The sequence below is a fragment of the Peromyscus eremicus genome, chromosome 6 (genome assembly GCF_949786415.1).
Source record: "Peromyscus eremicus chromosome 6, PerEre_H2_v1, whole genome shotgun sequence".
Taxonomy (NCBI): domain Eukaryota; kingdom Metazoa; phylum Chordata; class Mammalia; order Rodentia; family Cricetidae; genus Peromyscus; species Peromyscus eremicus.
Genome location: NC_081421.1, coordinates 115,706,010 through 115,728,298, shown reverse-complemented (window position 1 = coordinate 115,728,298; position 22,289 = coordinate 115,706,010). Strand labels below are relative to the sequence as shown.

Sequence of the window (22,289 nt, the reverse complement as noted above, 5' to 3'; positions counted from 1 at the left end):
ACCATCCTTTGACATGGAATCAGTAGCCATGACTTTATGTCCAAAAAGATCAGTGCTTTACTTCATAAATTATTTACAAAATTATAAAATAGTACGATTAAAAAACCTTTCCCATCAATAAAATTTTATATGACTCTACATGTGTCATCAAAAATGGGCTTAGATATATAATAAAAAAGCCTTAAACCAAAAATTAATAATCTAAATTTACATTTAAAAAAACTAGTTACTAGTTATTAAACAATAACTAACAATAAAAATGTATTAACCTGTTCCTGGAAATGTGCCATCTGCCTTGGATGATTTTATGCACTAACTTGTTCTTGAAAACATACTGTTAGCCTTGGATGATTTCATGCTTGACTCTCCTAAATGACAATGATGTTATCTGTCCTAACCATGATTGCTTCACTAAACACATCTTTTAAGAATTTTAATACTTGTTTCACTATGTATAAAAATCCTTGCTTTGAACACTGCATAATACACTTAGATTCAAAATGCCTCTGTGTTTGTTTCTGTTTTCACTGCCGAATCCTTACCCACCTAGCCTTTGAGGACCTTCGTCCCAGGGACCCCCACATCTGACCATGGGGCTCAAAGGCAGGTAAGATTTTTTTTCTCCTTGTCTCTTTTTTTCCTAAAAAACACTTTTTCAGGTAAGGATATGACCTCATGAGCATGCTACAGACTCCTTGACAGAAAGGCATTGAGTTAAGATGACAAGAAGGTAAAAAACATGGGACATTCACAGTCCTAAAACAGAGGCTTGATCCTGGCAATATTAAGTCATATGCTAGAGGTGTTAAAACCTCAAAGAAGAGTTTGGCAACGTTTTATGATTTTGTATTGAATGTCAGACCATGGTTCCCAGAGGAAGGAATCCTGTCTTTAGAAAATTGGAAAAAGATGGGAAAAGAGATGAGGAGATTTTATGAAAACTATGGCCCTAAACAGGTCCCAGTTCAGGTATTTTCCTTATTGGTACAAAGTAGACACCTCCTTTCAAAAAACCAGAAATTGAATTTTTTGCTGAGGAAGAACCCTCAGAGGATGAGGTGATTCCTCTGATGACAGAGATTAAGTCATATGGTATTTCCTCATCTACTATTAATCTCCTCAAGACACAGCCAGGGGACGATTGGTTGAATGATGAGGAACAATAAGAATGAGATGATAAAGCAAAAAAATATATAATTTTGATAAGGGAAGAGATTATTTTCATGATAAGAGTCCTCATAAGGCAGAAATAGATGATATTTTTACCACCGCTACAGCCCCTCCTACTTTTAAAACAAAATCAGTCAAGCTTTAAAAAAAATGCCAACTAATAGGGGATTTCTGGAGACCATTAAAAAAAGCCAGACAAAAAGGAGATTTGGAGTTTTGTTTCCCAGCAATTATTTTTCAAGGAGAGACATCCTAATGGGAACCTCTTCCTTTAAAAACTCTGAAAGAGCTACAGTATTCTGTTAAGAACCTTGGGCCAAGCACTCCATATACCTTACAAATTGTGGAAATGTTGGGTACCATGTGGTTAACTCCTTATGATTGGCATCAGACTACAAAGTCCACTTTTAACCCAGGACAGTTTATAGTATGGAGGACAGAATATGAGGACAGAGCAAGGGAAGTGATTCAAAATTCGGCTTTCAAGAAAAAGGCAGATAAACCTATTATGTCAATGCTCTTAGGTAAAGGAGACTCTGCCTCCCCCAGGAACAAGTTGATTTAAAAGGAAAAATACTGAAAAAAGTTTCCAAGATAGCAGTAGCTGCTTGGAAAAGGCTCCCTCCTGTTGATGGTAAGACAACTGTATTAGCAAAAATCAAACAAAAACAAGAAGCACCATATAAAGATTTTATTACTAGATTGGAAGAAGCATTGGGCAGGATGCCTCCTCCCTGTGAGGCCTTGGACATGTTATTAAAACAACTTGCATGGGGAAATGCCAATACTCTGCCAGGAACTAATTACACCAGTAAGGAAAATGGGGTGTTCAAGACTACATCAGAGCATGTGTAGATGCCTCACCAGCAGTGGTCCAGGGTACGGACCGTGCCACAGCAATGCAAGAGCGACATTTTCACCCCTATGTTCAAATTTAAAAGGAACAAGAAACCAAAGTTTCATGCTTTTCTTGCAGACAGCAAGGGCATATGAGCCATGGCTGTAAAAAAAAGAAGAGCAGAATTCAAAAAGTAAAAATAAGAAAAATCAACCTCCAAAGCTATGTCCTCGATATAGGAAGAAAAAACACTGGAAAAAATGAATGTAAATCAAAATTTCATAAGGATGGAACCCCTCTAAAAAATGAAGAGACAAAAAATGGGCAGAGGGGCATGCCCTCTGCCCCCAAAATTTTTTTAAAGGGCAAAAAAAAGGCAAACCGAGGAAGGTAAAAGTGAACTTAATCCTCTGGCCCCTGAGTTTAACATCTTAAGTTTACCTAGAGCTACCCAGAAAGTACAGGATGAGATCTTGCAGTAGACAAAGATTATTTGCTCTCTCTTTATGAGGGAGTACAATTGATAGATACAAGATTTAAAGGGCCATTATTGTCTGGCACCTTTGGTCTTATAATAGAGAAAAGTTCAAATTACAAGAAAAATTTTGAAGTACTTCCTGGAGTAATTGATTCAAACTTTCAAGGAGAAGTAAAAATTATGATTAGGCCATTAAAAGAAAGAATACAACTACATAGAAACCAAAAGGTAGCTCAAATAATACTACTCCCTTATATACAGCTTCTCAATCTGATATTAAAACAGACTAGAGGAGATAAAAGGTTTGGCTCCACAGAAGTGGTAGCCTGGACTCAAAAAATTACTAAGCAGAGACCCTTAAAAACTATAAAAGTAAAAAGAAATATATTCAGGGCTTATTAGACACAAGAGCAGATAGGTCTTGCATTGCAGGAAAAGACTGGTGTGGGACATGGCCTGTAGTTCCCACCACCTCTGCTCTTAGGGGACTGGGGCTAGCATCTAATGGAGCTCAAAGTTCAAAAATCCTGACATGAGAATGTGAGGACAAAGAGGGTACATTTCAACCTTACGTTATTCCCTCTTTGCCATTCTCTTTATGGGGAAGAGATATCCTTGGAAAAAATGGAAGTAAAATTGACCATGGATGAAAAATGGAATGATCAGCATTTCTTATAGGGGCTGCTGATGAATTATATACCGACAAAATATCATGGATTAATGATGATACTGTTTGGGTGAATCAGTGGCTCCTAACTCAGAAAAAGATACAGGCCTTAAAACAACTAGTAAAAGAACAAACTACAATTCAGACATATTAAAAAATCCAATAGTCCATGGAATACTCCTGTATTTGTTAGTAAGAAAGAAAGATGGAGACTTTTGCAAGAATTTAGGGCTGTCAATAGAACAATGTATGACATGGGAGCTCTACAGCCAGGACTTCCTTCTTCAGTAGCTGTCCCAGAGAATTATTATGTTATAGTTATTGATTTAAAGGATTGTTTTTTCACCATAAAACTACAATCCAAAGACACACAAAGATTTGCCTTCAGCATTCCCTCTGCTAATTTTCAAAGGCGGTTTCAAAGGTACCAATGGAAGGTCCTCCCCCCCAAAACATAAAAAACAGTCCTACTTTGTGTCAAAAATTTGTAGATCAAGCCTTAAGATCCATTAGGAGTAAATATAAAAGGACTGTCATAGTACATTATATGGATGACATTCTTATAACAAAAACAAAACAAAAGATTTAACTAAATTAAATTTTAAAAATATGATTGAGGTATTAACCCAATATGGATTAATCATCACTCCTGACAAAATTCAACATAACAAGCCAATGAATTATTTTTTAAAAATTCATAAAAAATACATTATGTCTCAAAAATTACAACATAGAATTGATCAATTAAAACACAATGATTTTCAAAAACTACTTGGAAATATTAATTGGATTAGACTTTATTTAAAAATTACCAGAGGACAATTACACCATTTATTTGATATTCTTAAAGGAGATCCTGATCCCAAATATAAAAGACAACTTACAAAAGAGGCCTTAAAACAATTAAAATGGATAAAACCAAAGATGCAAGATACAAAAATAAAACAAATAAATTATCTAAAAGCATGGTCCCTTATTATACTTAAAACATCATACACCCCTACTACATGTTTGTGGCAAAAAGGTATACTAAAATGGATATATCTCCCTCATATTCAAGTAAAAATGATATCTTCTTCTTTCATATGTAGTCAATTAATTCTTAAAGGGAGGATAAGATACAAAAAATTATTGACAAAGAAATAAAAAAATTATCATTACCATAAGGAACAGTTAGAGTATTTACTCTAAACTACAGATGATTGGGGAATTACATTAGCTTGTTACATGGGACAAATAAAATATCATGTACCTCAACAACCTATATTAAAGTTTGGGGAAGAAACAAGGATAATCTTTAATTCTATAGTAACATTGGAACCCATTTCCAATGTCCTCTTGGTATTTACAGATGGGTCATCCAATGGAAAGTCAGCTGTTTATATAAAAGTTAGACCCGTAATTATTAAAAAAAAAAAAAAAAGATCTCAGTCCTCGAGGGAGGCTTTGCCCTGGAGGAGTTGGGAATGGGGGTAGGCTGGGGGGAAGGGGAGGCGGGTGGGAGGGAGAGAACAAGGGAATCCGTGGCTGACACGTAGAACTGAATTGTATTGTAAAATAAAAAAAAATAAAATTTTAAAAAAAGACAAAAGAAATTTCAGCACAACAGGTGAAAATTATCACAGTTATTGCTGCCCTTAAACATATACCTAAATAGTTTAAACTTTATACAGATTCAAAATATGTACTTCATTTATTTCCTGATATAGAGACAGCACTTATATCTGGATATTCAAAAATAATGTCATTTTTGTTTCAATTGCAAAATATAATTCAATCAAAAAAATTTTATAGGACATATTAGAGGACATACTGGCCTGCCAGGTCCATTGGCTTTAGGAAATACTATGACAAATTTATTAGCAAAGGAACGTTTGATTGCTACTGTGATTAAACAAGTATTAGAAAGTCATGCTTTACATCATCAGAATACATTGGCCTTGAGAAGGATGTTCAATTTGACATGAGAACAGACTAGACAAATTGTAAAGGATTGTAAACATTGTCCTGATGTATATCATCCATTAAAAATGGGAGTTAATCCAAAAGGACTTAAGGCTCAAGTTTTGTGACAGATAGACATAACTCATATCCCAGAATTTGAAAAATTGACCTGTGTGCATGTTACTGTAGATACCTACTCTCATGCAGTCATAGCCACTACATGAACCAGTGAAGCTGTAAAAGATGTCATACAACATCTTATTATATGCTTCTCCTTGTTAGAAATACCAAAAAGAATTAAAACTGATAATGCTCCAACTTATACTTCTCAAGCTTTTGCAAAGTTTTGCATTTAATGAAGTATAAAACATACAACAGAGATTCCACGTAACCCCCAAGGTCAAGCTATCATAAAAGGACTCATCAAAATCTTAAGGTACAGCTTCAAAGATTAAAATCTAGAGGTCACTACTATTCACCTCATCAGTTGTTAAGTTCTGCTTTATTTACCATTAATCACCTTAACACAGATGATAAAGGTTTTACTCCTATGCAAAAACACTGGGCTCATTTACAACAGACTATAACCCCTCCAGTGATGTAGAAGGATCTTTTAACAGGTGCCTGGAGAGGGCCAGATGTGTTAATCACCTTGGAAAGAGGACATACATGTGTTTTTCCACAGAATACAGAAAACCCAATCTGGATCCCAGACAGACTTGTTTGACCCTTCCACCAAAAAACCCCCATCGAGACAGACAGACAGACAGATACACACACACACACACACACACACACACACACACACACACATCAAAAAATAAATAACAAAAAAAATGAAGACGTTTGGTCTCTCTCCTCCACAGGCCTCTTTGCCTTCCCCTATGCTGTCACTTCCCACAAGGACGGATCCACACACTTGGGGACAACTAGAAAAACTCACTCAAAAGGACGACAAAAGGTCTCTAAAACCGGGAAAGCGCCACCAACAGAAAGTATGTTCCTCACTGTGCTTGTGGTGGTTGCTATGCAGGTATATTCTGCCTTTACAACCTCGTTTGGGACCTCTCTTCCCCATCCTCCCCTTCTTCATCCCGTGGGTTGGGGAGATAAGATATATATCAAAATCATAAATGATATACCAAATTGTAAGGAGGACATCCTGCTTTTTCCTTTCATATGGCCTCCTCTGTAATTAAATAAAAGGAAATGTCAGATTCAGCTCCACTATTTGTTACTTTAAAGGAAATACCGCCCATGGGTTGCCTTCCCATTAGTTATAAAACTTTTCTTTCCAATGCTCCAGATAGAACAGTTACAAATAAACTGCCTACCCATCATAGAAGGTTGATATGGGAGCTTTCAATAATGATTTGGGGCTATAATAATTATAATAAAACTTTTATATGGACAAAAACATTGTGCCTCTATAAGATTATGCACAAGAATATGAGGACAAAGATGAAGTGTGGGATACTTTGCTTAATGATGTTAATCCAAAATGGCTTAAATGTGGGTTTGGTTATAGGGCTTCAGTACATTATCCATTAAAAAAAAAACTCAAAAAAAATATGACTACTCTATAGCCACACCATTTTATAATTATAAAAAGCTTTTAACTAATCAGTTACTACAATATGATGGATATAAGCCTGATACATTTACAAATGAGCCTATTATAGATGATTCACTCCAGGATGGGTAGAACCTATCTATGTTAGTCATTCTCCTTGACATACTTCTAATGTTTTTCCAAAATTATTTAAAATTTTTGCTGCAACTAACACGGTTTTTCTAAACAGCCTAGGAAATCTAAAAGTACTCCTTTGACAATTAGATCTTGTTTAAACTACCCTTATGATACACTCGCTGGACAGCCTTCAGATTTAAAAATTACTAAAATATAACAATCTTATCAGGTTAATTGTTCTAAATATATTTTAACTAACTGTGTTGATCCTATGTTAATTAAGAATTATTCAGTTATTTTACGACTACAAAGACCTTCTTATGTTATGTTTCCTGTAGAACTAAAAGGTGATGCCTAGTTTGACAATACAGCCATACAAATCCTAAAAAGAGTTAATAAATTAATTAAACCAAAGCGCTTTGTTACAGCTTTAGTTTTAGGCATTAGTGTTTTTAATAGACATCCTTACTTCACTTACAGTCTCAACAGTTGCCTTGGTTTCAGACATAAAAACTACACATTTTGTTAATGATTTAAATAAAAATGTCTCTTTAATACTTACAAGACAACAAATAATAAATAAAAAACTAAAATTAAAACTTGATGCTTTAAAGGATGTAGTTTTAACACTAGGACAAGAGGTAAAAAATATTAAAATACAACATTCTACTAAATTCCATGCCGGCTTTCGGTACATATATGTAACACCATCGCCTTATAATGAGAGTCATAATTAAAATCTTCATTTGTTAAAAATTTTAAAAAAATGATATCACCCATGATATGGCTAAATTATAATACCAAATTTCCGCTATGACTAAAACACATCTTTAATCTACTAATTTAAAGAATTTGCTTCAGTCTATTAGCTCTGCTTTACAGTCCTTAAACCCTGTTAAATGGTTACATTAGATTATTGTTGGTGGTGTAGTATCAAGAATAATAATAATTATTTTTCTTTTGTTCCAGTCATCTTCCGACTGTCTTTTCTTCCATCTCTACAGCCAAAAGAGATATCTATGAACTTCAATTAAAAAATTTAAAAAACAAAATGAGATGCCGCACCAACTCCAGTAGAGTCTGTGTGACAAGTTGCACAGATTGAGGTGAGAACTTCAAAAGAAGGAGGCCTCCTGGAACTGGTTGTAAAACTCTTAGCCAGAGCAAACTATTAAGCGGTAGTTCAAATGGCAATCTATCTGTTTTATCTCTATTTTCTTTCCATATTTACAAGACGGTTCCTGATAGCCTAGGCTGAGATTTCAGGTGAAATATATGAAATAGAAACCATCCTTTGAGGTAATGTCACTAGCCATGACCTTATGTCCAAAAAGACCATGGCTTTATTTCATAAATCATTTACAAAATTATAAAATAGTACAATGATTAGATAAAACTTTCCCATCAATAAAATGTCATATGACTCTACATATATCATAAAAAAATGGGCTTATATATATAATAAAAAATCCTTAAACCAAAAAATCCATAATCTAATTTTACACCTTGAATATTTTAAAAAACTCGGTACTAGTTATTAAACAATAACTAACAATAAAAATGTATTAACCTGTTCCTAAGAATGTGCCATCCGCCTTGGATGATTTTATGCACTAACTTGTTCTTGAAAATATACCATTGGCCTTGCATGATTTCCTGCTTTACTCTGCCAAATGACAATGATGTTATCTGTCCTATCCATGATTGCTTCACTAAACACATCTTTAGGAATTTTAATACATGTTTCACTATATATAAAAATCCATACTTAAAAACTACAAAACACACTCAGATTCAAACTGCCTCTGTGTTAGTTTCTGTTTGTCTTTGCCAAATCCTTACCCACCTAGCTTTTGAGAACCTTTGTCCCAGGGACTACCATATCCAACTGGGGTGGTCCCTGACAATCATGAGAAGCCATTCCAAATTGGCTTCTTCAAGTTAAGTGGCATCTTTCATTCTGTCTTGTGTTTGAGTCCTGTATGAGTCCAATCTAATCCATTTACCAGGCTTTGAGCTCTTCGGAGACAATGCCGGAATTTTTGCATGTCTGTACTTGAAGACAGAGCACTGGGTAAAGCACAGGAAGCACTAATTTCTTCCCATGAACTTAGAAGAATAAGGAAAATCAAGGAATAAACATTAATTTATTGAAGTCTTTTATGCACCAGAATAGTATGACACACTCTTTTCTTTTATTGTTTTATTTGTTTGCTTGCTTGCAACAGGGTCTTACTGTATAAGGCAGAAGTGCCAGCCACTAAATCCAATTTCACACATTGTTTCATTCAACCCTCACAACATTCCTGTTACAGGTATCACTGTTCTCATTTTACAGGTCTCAAAATTGAGGCTGAGAGCCTAAAAACAAATCTCTTACCTCCAAGCTAATTTACAATCTAAAAAAAGAAAAATATTGTGTATATCAAAATAGCAAAAGCAAGGCCAGTAGTGCATAATAACAACAGCTGAAGCAAGTTCAAAGAAAAGAAAGTGATTTCTTTAGGAGGATTTTGTAGATGGTACTATAAAATCTTGGTTGGACTAGCAATGATAAGATAATGCTAATCATTAAAGATAAATGCACTCCAAGGAGCTACAGTTTTTACTCTGGCACCCACAGTTCATTCTCTGGTCTTAGGACAGCTTCTTCACTCCCCACCCCATTTAAACCCTACAAGACAATAGTCACAGTTGTACAAAATTTATTCCTGAAAACAGGGAAGCTGATTAGCTAAATAGCCTATAATGTGTAACATATGCTATTTGTTGAGGCTTCTTAGGAGTCAGGACACATGCATGAATTTATTTGTATAGATTAATTCATTTAGTGTTTCCAACATCTCATATAATTCAGATATTTCAGAAAAGATAAAGCTTAAAAAAGAGTCATGCAACCCTAACGTAGAAATATGTGACTATTAAGTGACTAGGACAAGGAGTCAGCCTCACATTGATCTGACTCCCGAGCCAACTCGTAATGACATTGTGCAACGAATCAAGCAGTAAGGCTCTTTATTCAATCAAAAAAGAAAGAAAGAAAGAGAGAGAGAGAGACAGAGACAGAGAGAGAGACAGAGAGAGAGAGAGAGAAAGAAAGAAAGAAAGGAAGGAAGGAAGGAAGGAAGGAAGGAAGGAAGGAAGGAAGGAAGGAAGGAAGAGAAAGAAATCTTAGGTGAAGCATATTAAGTTCTCAAGTTACGAACGGTTGTGGAACATTCAATACCATTTGAAAGCTGAAACAAACAGGTAGCTATCATGGAAGGTAATGAAAGAAAATCTCCATTTGATCCACAGCCATTTTTGAAGCATTGTGCTTACAGCATTCCCATCTCAAGGACGAATATAAAGTCATAAATCACCGCCACTTCCACTTCAGTCCTCTTTGTTGTTTGCTCTTTTATACAAGCCTTCCATCTGCTCTTTCCTGGGGCTTTCTTCCCAGTTGCTCGCCTCTCCCTATGAACACACCGAAGACTTAGACCTCAGGTGCTGTCTGACAATGGTGCTGGTGATGGTGATGCTCATGGCAATGATGAATACCCACAACCATGAGGACAACTACACAAACAACCCAAAAGAGGGCTCACTTCAGTAAATACCTGTTGCTTAGCTCTCTTAGAAAGTATAATGAATGTGTTTATCATAATCCCCACTGACATTGAGCAGCTAAGTCTGTAGAATGAATGCAATGAGGAAAGTCATCAAGAAACAGGAGTATTTCACTCTACAGGATCCAAATCCCTGAGTGAAGCAGACACATAAAAACCCTCCTTTCGTAGCTCCCTCACTTAGCATGTGAAAACATGGTGCCAGGTCTGAAGGTCCTTCTGTTCCTCAGCCTGCATCTCTTGCAGGAGGTGAAAAGCTCCATGGTCCATAAGAACAACAATGGATATGAGGGTGTGGTCATTGCAATCAACCCCAGTGTGCCAGAAGATGAGAGACTCATCCAAAGCATAAAGGTGAGAAGGGTTTTATTATCTGCATATTTGCATGTCAATAATTCTTTTTATCTAGGCATTTAAACACACACACACACACACACACACACACACACACACACAAGGTTATACCCTCCCCAAATCTCTTTGACTGTATTCATCATGTCTGTAGGATTATTACAGTCAAGATGAGTATCTGCTTAGATTTATATTTTTATTATACATTAAAATCAGTGTCCAAGCTCTTAATAAATTATTAGCTAGCTAAGGTAATAGACTTTAGAGCAAGTGGAGAAATGTTCTTATATTTTATCTTAATGGTGTTGCTTTTACAAAATCTATACAGGAAATGTACACTTAAACTCTAGCAGTTTATTGTCTGACACTTTTCTCCAGTTGCTCCCACATGCACGTCTTCAGAAAACCTAAATTCCTTACCTATCTTGCCTTAAAGAAAACAAACATGACACATTTTTGAAGTCGATTTGTTTCTAGTTTTACTTGTAATAAAAGATTTTTTAGCACACAGCACATGCACTCTATTCTTAGATCCTCTCAGTATCACTAAGGTGTAGTCCAGAGGATTCTAACACTGATGTAAATGAGAAATTGATTTATAGTTATAAAATAAATGACAGAACTGAAACCAGCCAGCCTTTCATAGTTTAATTATTACCACTTGGTAAAACTTTGTCTTTTATTATACTTTATGTTAATTAGAAATTTTTACTATACTTATTTTTAGTTATCTCTTCTCTATGTATATTGTGTTCATTATAGAGGAAGTCAACATCAAGTATAACACTATGCTAAACTATAAATTCTCTAGTTGTGTAAAATATAAGATTCAGACTGAGAAAACTTATCATACGTGTAAGACATTCTGTAGACAATACATTAATTCCCAGGACATTAGGGACAAAACATATGAAGAATAAATCCAAATCGCTCCACTTTCCACTATTCTCTTGAGTACTAACCCAGGCCACCTTTGGCCATTTGCCCGGGTGTCTTCTCTTCCTTCTTCTCTGTGTATGTACTTGCTCCTCGGATGGCCAGCCACCTTGCTTCTTCCACTCTGTCCTCATCACAGACTAAGTGTAGAGAAGTGTGACCCTCAGCCTCTTGGGCATTGTGGTAGCTTTCTAGTGCAGAAAAGCAAAAACCGTCTTCAGTTGCTCTCTGCTGCTGCTGATGCATTGGATTCATTGTTGGTCCTTACAACGGTGTTTCCCATCTGCATCTGGATCAGCTCCACCTTCTAATAACAGGACAGAGATCTCAGCTTGTTTGTCAAAGCTGCACAGAAGAGGGAGTGCAGCCATTTTGATTGACAGCATTCACTTTCTCACCTTTTCCCAGAAGAACTTTTATAATCTTATCCAGGCCAACAGAAGCAGCAATATCAGGAAAACAACCAGCTTCCTATTTCTCATTCACTGGCACTCCAAGTTGAAGGAAGAATTCAGCCATTTCTGCATGTCCAGCTGAGAATGCCCAGTGCACTGCAGATCTGCTGTCCTAGTCATCTCCAGGAGCCAGGGATATTGACCATGACCCCCTTTTCCAACCCCTCCCTTCTGCTGTAGGCTGGGTTCTGACTGCTAAGTTAGACTCTTAACCCTTCCTTAGTTTTCCAAGCATCGCCCACAGACCTCCAATCCTAATTACTTTTATAACTGATCCAGCATCTTTGCTCCTATCGCCAACTTTTACTGCTGGCCTCAAGAGGTTACAGGTAAAAGCACACATGAATTTGGGCACGTGAAAGAAACTTACTGGTTCAAGAGACTTTGTAAAATTATCCCGTTTGAGGGAAGGGGGCTTTGATTCCATTCTAGTTTGTGTACATACTTTAATGCTAATTTTGTTGTGTGACATTGTTACCACAATGCACTTTTAATTTCATCAGGAAATGGTAACTCAAGCTTCTACTTACCTGTTTGAAGCCACCAAAAGAAGATTTTATTTCAGGAATGTAAGCATTTTAGTCCCAATGACCTGGAAGACAAAATCGGAGTACTTAACACCAAAACGAGAATCATATGACCAAGTAGGTGTCACATCCCTCTCTTAAGCTTCTTTCTGTGCCTTTTACAGATGAATACATACATTTTGGTAAATGCTAATTGTGTTGGGAGTAAAACTAGTAATACAGCATTTATGGGTATAAAAGAGATGATCCTTGTTTGTAAAATCTCACTTCTAATGCCCTTGTAAATCTGACTGGATTTGTTCTTCTGCATTTTAGGCAGATGTCATAGTTGCTGATCCTTATCTGAAATATGGAAATAATCCCTACACACTTCAATATGGACAATGTGGAGACAGAGGACAGTATATACATTTTACTCCAAACTTCCTACTGACTGATAATTTTCGTATCTATGGACCCCAAGGTAGAAATATATATTTTATACTTCATAATTCCACTGGGAAAAAGCAAACGACAACTATTAATGTGGATTTCTAAAATGTAAAGAAAAGTGAACATTAAGTAATACCTTCATTTAGAAACATGCTGATTATAATCAACCTGTTGTATATATAAAGTTGATAATTAAATGAGTCATTTGTTGGTTTCATTCCATTTTATCTTTTTTGGGCTAATGAAAAATATTGATTTCTAGAGGTCTCCAGCTCAGGTTAGCAGATGAGCAAGAAATTCAAAGTAGAAGGAAAATCATCCTTAAATTATTTCAACTACAGCTTTATAGATGACAATCTCTCTCTCAGGCAGAGTCTTTGTCCATGAGTGGGCCCATCTCCGGTGGGGAGTATTTGATGAGTACAACAGAGATCAGCCCTTCTACTTGTCCAGATGGAACATTATTCAAGCAACAAGGTATCACAGTGTGACCTAATCTGACTCTAAAACTTCCTCTTTACGGCTCTTCAGCACTCTCTATTGGGTAGTTCGAGTACAATTCTAGGGTTAGATTTATTCAAACCCTATGTATGAACTGGTAAGATGTTTAATTTGACTTTTAAATTCAAAGTAGCAAAACTTAGAATATTGAGGAAGTCTTGAGAACAATAGGAATCAGTGTCTGGAGGAAATAACTCTATGAGAGAATGTGAGTTAGACCAGGGAGGATGCTAGAGAACCCTCTACTCCCATCCCCTTGTGATGTGTGGTGTGTCAAGCTGCCTTGAGTCTTGCACACAGGTGCTGTGCTTGGGCTGCTTTCAGCATGGCCGCCTACCCCAACTTTCAACCCCACAAAACTATCCCTTGCCTAGACAATGCCTATTCAATCTTTACCTATTTCTCCTCTTGGTCTGTCTGTTCCTCTCATTGGAGGTTAGATGTCCTGAAGAGTGTTTCCAGAGAGCATGTGTGCGCCTCTCTCAGACTTCTACTAACCAGCCTTAGCCATCCAGGAGATTTGTTTTCTCCCAGTAGAGTTGAAGATCCTTGAGACTATGGATTTTGTTTTGTTTTGTTTTTGTAGTTCTCTAACAAAGTCAAAACTAAGCAAAGGATTATCAAATGATAAGTATTTAAAACATTAAACAAATGAATGCATTTTAATATTATCAGTTATAAAAAGACATATATTAGTGAAAACAGGGTTCTAAACCCACATTTACAGTGTCCCTACACTGTTCCCAGAAACTTTGAGTCTCATCCTGGGTAAGATAACCTTCTTGGACAACCCTAGAGCCATCTTTCTTAAAAGACATCACAACCACGATTATCCTTGCAACACAAACAAACTGTGACATTAACTAACGTCATGAAGTATGAATAGGAAGAAATTATACACATAAAGAAGGTTTTAGAGTCCTTTTCATAGTCTCTGACAGGGATTTGGTAACTATCTTTGTGATGAAGCCCAACGGTTTGACGCCTGTGTCCTTCCAGTTCTTCCTTTAGCAGCTAACTGGTTATAAAAATGTAAACTACAAATTACTATACCAAATTTAAAGCCACATAATTTATACATAGAAATTTAAGAAGATTTTAAATATATTTGACTTCCTCTCCTAACTGAAAAAAAAAATCCTCTGTAACTCTTAGCTAATTTAGTCTTTATAATATCCATGTAAGTTTGAAATTACTATCTTTTCCCACAACCACAGAGGAAATAGACTTATTGATCATATCAAGAAGCCAATGGCTGCTTATGAGTACACAGAGAAAATACAGTTTTTACTAAAACCAAGATGTGGACAAGTAATCACTGTGCCTACTTTTGTCAAAATGAAATGCTTGTGCAGGACCAAACAGATTTGTCGCTGAGAAAAAGACTTCGGAACATTGGTCTTTATTGCTGACTTGCCTAGGTTCAATTTAAAAACAGAATGTGTGGCTTCAAAACTGGGGCTGAGTGTGTAGCTTTGTGGTAAAGGGCTTGCCTAGCATGCACAGGCCCTCAATTCAACAGCTTGCACCACAAAAGTAATCCAATTCTTTTATCATAGATGTTCCACTCATGTTTCTGGCAGAATCATAGTCAAAGAATATCAGGGAGGCAGCTGCAAATCAAGGAAATGCCGACGAGATTCAAAGACAGGACTGTATGAGCCCAAATGTACATTTATCCCAAACAAAGCCCAAGCTGCCAAGAACTCCATAATGTTCATGCAAAGTCTTGATTCTGTAAGTGCTTTCCATTTACTCAAGAAAGAATCCTTGCGAAGTATTAAGTGATGAAGCTATATGTCTACTATGATAGTAAGCATCTCCACAACGAGAAAGAAAATCACTCATTCAGCCCATGTCAAGGGTGTCTGGATAGTATCCTATCCCTTCTTATTAAGCTGTTCGTTATCTTCAAATGTAGCACTGTACCCTGCTTAGTGAGTCACATAACTTCTTAAATCCTTCTCTCACTGATGTCGATCGGACCTGTGTGCAAAATAACAACCTTACTTTAATATTTCTCCCAAGTGTTTATTCATATCGCTCCCAAAGTAATCTACAATGGAGTTTTCGACTGACATGTAGATTTTTCACTTTCTTCTCATTAAAGCTTACCAAACCACTATAAAATGATAATATTTGGGAAATATACATGGCCCTGCCTCCATAAAATAGAGAGACATAAGAACAAAAGTTCACAGAGATAATGGTTTAACTACATCGTTTGATGGGGATCAACAAATGTATTAGTCAATGGACTTCACATAGGAAACCTCCCTGTCATTCTCAAGATGTCTCTGAGAGAACACTACTAAATATGATACTTAGTTTTGCTTATTTTAAAAATGAAATTGAAATATTTGTTTCCCATTGTTATTGTTATGTTTATAAAGTGTAATATAGATAAGTTTAAGCTCAGTGCTTGATTCAAGGTAGGTACAAAACAAGCCTTAAATTTTTACGTTAAAATGGATAATGTATTTTCAAAATATCTAGTCATCTCTTTCCCTAGGTAAGCCCAATCTTTTTAATTTTTAATTTTTACTTGACATATAATAAGTTTATGGGATACAACATGATATTTCAATAGACAGACAGAATGTCTAATGATAAAATAGGACTAAATAGCATATTCATTACCTTAAAGATTTATGCTCTTTTTTTGTGGTAAGAACATCCAAAATCCTGTCCTGGAGAGGATTTTCAGGGTTTGTAGTAATAAACATCTACTGGCAGAATTATTAGATGTCATTCATCACTCGGAGAAATGTCTACATCTCTTATACTTTTATTATCTTTCAAGGGTATTTTTTATATGTGTCATTCATAAGCACTAATAACAAGCTAAATGGCTAGAGTAATTGTCCTCAAGTTTCTGGGCCAACTATGGAGATGTGGAGCATTGACAATAAAGGACAGCCATCTCTCCTATTCCACTTTTAGGGGACAGAAATTACCAGAACCCATAACACTCTTCCTGTACATATAATTCAGAATGGGACATCCTCAAAATTTTAGATGAGGAAACAGGAAGGTGACTTAATCACATAACCAGCCTCCACTCTTTATTGATGGTCTAACTTTAAAATCTCCAAAAAGTGTTAGCTGTGTGTGTTGATAGTATTACTCACTTGCACTAGAGGCATGTAAAATGTATGTCCAAACACCTGATTATAAAGTTATTCTCATCAGGAGACAAATCCTGTTCAGGATGCACAAGGTAGCTAATTTCATATTTGGAAAAGAAGGTGATGCCCTACAAGTTTTTACAATATCGTGTTTGAATTGTTTTTTAGGTGGTTGAATTTTGCACAGAAAAAAACACACAATAGAGAAGCCCCAAACCAACAAAACAAAATGTGCAATTACAGAAGCACGTGGGACGTAATCAAGAAGTCTGCTGATTTTCAGATTCCTCTCCTATGATAGGAACAGAAGCCCCGCCCAGACCTGCATTTTCACTGCTGAGGTTCAAACAGCGGATAGTCTGTTTGGTGCTAGATAAATCTGGAAGCATGAAATTTGTAAGACACTTTTTGCTGACACTCTCAAATTAAGTATTAAAGTTAACTACAGAAATATAACTTAATTTTACCTTAGTTGTAATAAACTAACACACATATGTTTATGCCAATGAACAATGAGATAAAAAAATGATGGTTAGAGGGAGGTTATAAGATTATGGATAATTTTTATCTCATAACTTTTAGTTCTAACTAGACAAGTTTAATTGCACACACACAGAAAAATGAAGTCGGGTGAAATTGTGCTTGCCTAATCTTAGTTACTCAGGAGGCTGAGACAAGAAGATCACTTGTGTCCATTGGCTTTAGGCCCATGTGGGCAACCTACCAAGATCTCTTCTCAAAAAAGAGTAAGGAAAGGAAAAAATGGAAACTATCCATGATTCCACCATTGAACATATCACTTCATGTTTTTCCTATTCTCAATGTCTACCTTTTTCTTCAAAAATGTAGTTATATTTTATTTGTATTATAATCTGATCTTTTACATAATATGCCTTTAAAACTCCCCATGTAAAAAAGGATTCTGTGAAAGATTTTAATAATTATGCCATATTTACTGAAGCAGTAAGTTCAGGGCTTACATGGATCTACACTAGGTCCTCTGCATATATAGTATAGTTACTCACTTAGTATTTTTATGGGACTCCTGACTGTGAGCATGAGTGGGTCTCTGACTCTTGTGCCTGCTCTTGGGACTCTTTCCCTCCTGTTGGGTTGCCCTGTCCAATGACAATATGACAGTTTTGCTTCATCCTGTTATATTTTATTTTGTCATGTTTGTTGTCTTTTAGAAGCCTTTCTTTTCTAATGAGAGACAAAAAGGGAGTAGATCCAGAGATAAGGAGGAACTGGGAGGAGTAGAGGGAGGAAACACTATATCAGGATATATTGTATGGGAAAATAATTTACTTTCAATAGAAAATGGAATAAAAGAATTATGTCATATTTAATAATTATGTGATATGACCATGCAATAATTTAATCAAGCCCCTGTAGTTGACAATCTTTGATGATTTTCTACTTGGTATTTATTAAAATATACATTTTAAAAAATATTTCATTCCAGTAAATTATTTAATAGATTGTTAGATTAAAAGGTAAGAGTTTTACAAATATAATATCTAGTGGTTTTAAAGTTTATTTTAATGTGTATAAATGTATTGTCTGCATGGGTGTATGTGAACCACTTGTGTCTCATGCATGAAAAGCAAAAGAGGCCCTCAGATCCTCTGGCAGTGGAGGTACAGTGTGAGCCACATCTGGGTTCTGACAACTGAACCCAGATTCTCTGCAAGAGCAGAAAGGGCTCTTTTTTGTTTTTTGTTTCATTTTTGTTTTTGTTTAGCTATTCTTTTGTTTTACATCCCAACCAAAGTTTCTCCTCCACCATCTCTTACCTCCTTCCCAATCCATTCTTCTTCCTTTGTTTCTCCTCAGATAGGGGTGGGAAGTCTTAACCGCTGAGCTAATTATCAAACCTCCAAACTGATTTTATTTCATAGATTCCATTTTTTAATGACATGAAGAAGCTAAAGTTTAAAATACACCAAAGAATTATTATCAAGATCTATGGTCTTTGGTGATTCTTGTCTTTTACAAATCTGACAAGGTTTCAAGAGACTCCAGGGTTGTTCATGTATATATATACATACACATTTTTTTACAGGGAAACCCTATCACTCGTCTCACCCGAATGAACCAAGCAGCAGAGCTGTTCTTAATTCAAATTATTGAAAAGGGATCCTTGGTTGGCCTGGTCACATTTGATAGCACTGCTACAATCCAAAACCATCTAGTAAGAATGACCAGTGAGAACTCCTACCTAGAGATCAGTGCGAACCTGCCTCAACAAGTTGGGAGTGGAACTTCAATTTGTAATGGACTCAGAAGCGGATTCCAAGTTACAAAAGAAAATTAATTACTGTCACTTGCCATTGACCACTTTTAACTTTTAGCAAGGGTGGTGAGCTCCTGAGCTCCTCATTTGTAATATTCTAACCTGATAAAAACAAGTCATCTGCAAGAAGAAAAAGTAGCCTTCCTGCTCTCTACAGCCCCTCTGTGTCCTGCTAGAAGACTAGGCAAATACGGACTCCAGCTTGGGAAGAAGCCCAAGGACTCCTCCAACTGAAAGACAGTTCATTCTTGCTTTTCATTTATTCAGAAATCATTTTTCTGTGATTAGTAACGTGGCTTTTCCCATTCAGGCAATTACCTCCAGTAACCAGAGGACTTCCGGTTCTGAGATCATATTGCTGACAGATGGGGAAGATGGCCAGATAAGTTCATGCTTTGAGGAAGTCAAAAGCAGTGGTGCCATCATCCACACCATCGCTCTGGGGCCTTCCGCTGCTAGAGAACTGGAGACCTTGTCCAGCATGACAGGTACAACAACTTCAGAAGTGTTTGGACAATCGTCTGTAGTCTGTCCTGCCGCACATGTTGTTCTCCATAGGCTGAAAACTGCTCAAAAATTCCCCGTCTCGAAATTCATCTTCGTTTGTTCCCACTCGGGTTCGTTTCTCCCTGCCCCCCCCCCCCACTCTTCCCTATGCGAACTTCTCAGGTTCTTCATTATTGATTGTCACCGCTCATTCTGTTCCTCATTTCAACCAATACCGCTAATCAGAACCTTGTTTCTCTATGGTTTCTCAACTGCATCCAAAACTATTTCTCAGTTTAAAAACGCATTCAATCCCACAGAAAATGTCTGGACATCCCAATTTTATGAAAGAGCAAATGGAAACCTAGAGGCTGTAAATGCTTTGCCTGAAAGGCCTGAGTACCGGTTCAGGGCTCACTCCATCGTGGAGTGTTTCTGTCAGGTCCTAATGCATCCTAAGCCTTGGGTGGCTACTGCAGGAATCGCCCAGATGGACTTCCTGACACTTATTAGTTCCATAAGTATTAATACCATATTTTAAGCAATCGTTTCTCCTCTGTAACCTATTCTTTCTCAGCTTCTTTTTTTGTTTTGTTTTTGTTTTTGTTTTTGTTTTTGTTTTTGTTTTTCGAGACAGGGTTTCTCTGTGTAGCTTTGCACCTTTTCCTGGAACTCACTTGGTAGCCCAGGCTGGCCTCGAACTCACAGAGATCCGCCTGGCTCCGCCTCCCAAGTGCTAGGATTAAAGGCGTGCGCCACCACTGCCCGGCTCTTTCTCAGCTTCTTACATGTAGGTAATCTCCCTCTTCCTTTGTCTCCATTATCTATTTTCATCAATCTTTACTTGTTCTAAACGGTCAATATTTAATTATCATTGATGTAGTTTTGATCCAACTAGAACATAAGCCATTATCTTCTAAGAATTGGTTTTAATTTCATTTCTATAGTATTGTACCACATTCAGGCTTTGCTGAGATAGCATGCACTTCCTTTTGGTGGCTGATATCAATCAAAAACAATTTTAATTCCTTAAATTTCCCTTTGTTCTTATCACACTTATTTTGAGCAAGGTTTTAGTAATTGTAGAATTCTGCATGGGACACTACAACACTGAGGATCTTGAAAAGTAATATTTTGTGGAGTATAACTAAACGTCTGAAATAGACGGTTAAATAGATCAATGACAGCACAAGTAAATAGGCTTTCCCATTGAAAACTCCCCTTTAGGAGGGCTTCGCTTTTATGCCAGTCATGATGTAAATGGCCTTATGGATGCTTTCAGTGGGATTTCATCTAGAAGTGGCAGCATCTCTCAGCAGGCTCTGCAGGTCAGCAAAACTCTTTGTCTTCTCACTTGCAATAAACTCCCATTATCCTAATTACTAACTAGTCTTCTCTAACAAATAACTCTTCCTTAAAAACGGGTCTGTTGTATAGAGGAAGCACTTCCTTACTGAATTGGTTCCCATGGCTTACATATGCCTCATCTCCTCCAGTCCTTTATTCCTTATAATATTATTTTACTCTTTATAATTTTTGTAAATTTAATTTTAATAATTTAATTTCTTCCTTACCTATTATTTTACTGAAAAATATTTAACTATTTTAACTGAAATATTTTTTAAATCCAAAATTGAACTGCTAAATTTTGAAATTCCATAGTAATAACAGGGGGTTTTGTATGTTTGTTTTTTATTTCTGTAACAGTTGGAGAGCAAAGCCTTGAATATTAAAGGGAAGGAATTGATAAACAGTACAGTACTGGTGGATAGTACCATTGGCAATGACACATTCTTTGTTATCACCTGGACAATACAAAAGCCAGAAATTGTTCTTCAAGATCCAAAAGGGAAAAAATACATAACCTCAGATTTCCCAGGTGATGATAAGCTAAATATTTTCTCTGTTCGACTTCGAATACCAGGCATTGCAGAGGTAATCTGTTCTTTGGTTTTCATTAATTATCAATTTGTATCAGAAAATAAAGGCCCCTTCTGTGTTCTCAATGCTAAAACAGTAACAGATAAGGCATCTTAAAAGTCATCTTAATAGAACACATAGGGATTAATACCCATGTTATTAGTTTATAAAATCAGATATTAAAATCATTACTTATGCTGAGGGAGTGTCTGAGTGGTGCACTAGCTTAGCTTGCAGGAGGCCTTGGCTTCCTCCTCCTCATCAAACAAGTAATCATTATTCTTCTTTTTACATAATTATATATCCTAAGCACAGAATAAGAAAACATATCAAAGCAATTAAAATATGTTTTGTTTCAGACAGGGACTTGGACCTACAGCCTCTTCAATAAGGCTGATGAATCTCAGTTGCTAACAGTAACCGTGACCACCCGAGCAAGAAGTCCTACCACACCCCCAGTAATCGCAACTGCTCACATGAGTCAAAACACAGCACGGTACACTAGACCAATGATTGTGTATGCACGAGTCAGCCAAGGGTTTCTGCTTGTTCTGGGAGCCAATGTCACAGCCACTATAGAAGCTGAAAAAGGACATCAAGTCACAGTGGAGCTCTGGGACAATGGGGCAGGTAATGGGAACACGCGTTGACAGAATTGAATTTAAAATTCTCTCTCTGGACTCTATCTGAATGCTTCCTCTGTAGGCTTAAGAACTGTATTTCAAAGTGAATGGAATCTAGTTGTAATGTGTCAAACCTCTGGACAGACATAAACACCATCGTCATCTTCAAAGTTGGTGAGCATTTTACTTGAACCATGAAGGAAGTTGAGTACAGTTCTTGTCCATCTCCATTGTCA

The 22,289-nt window shown here is 36.4% G+C and overlaps 1 protein-coding gene across 1 annotated transcript; it reads left to right on the top strand.

Moving 5' to 3' along the window:
* Positions 1-10,014: 10,014 nt before the first annotated feature.
* On the top strand, positions 10,015-22,289 carry LOC131913632 (calcium-activated chloride channel regulator 3A-1-like). The gene is given in 13 exon segments (XM_059266382.1): positions 10,015-10,752; positions 12,644-12,784; positions 12,983-13,130; positions 13,468-13,576; positions 15,160-15,337; positions 16,897-16,917; positions 16,919-17,009; positions 17,012-17,124; positions 18,794-19,027; positions 19,335-19,512; positions 20,738-20,838; positions 21,218-21,445; positions 21,790-22,289. Coding segments are annotated over 13 exon segments (1,992 nt in total). The 5' UTR covers positions 10,015-10,593; the 3' UTR covers positions 22,081-22,289.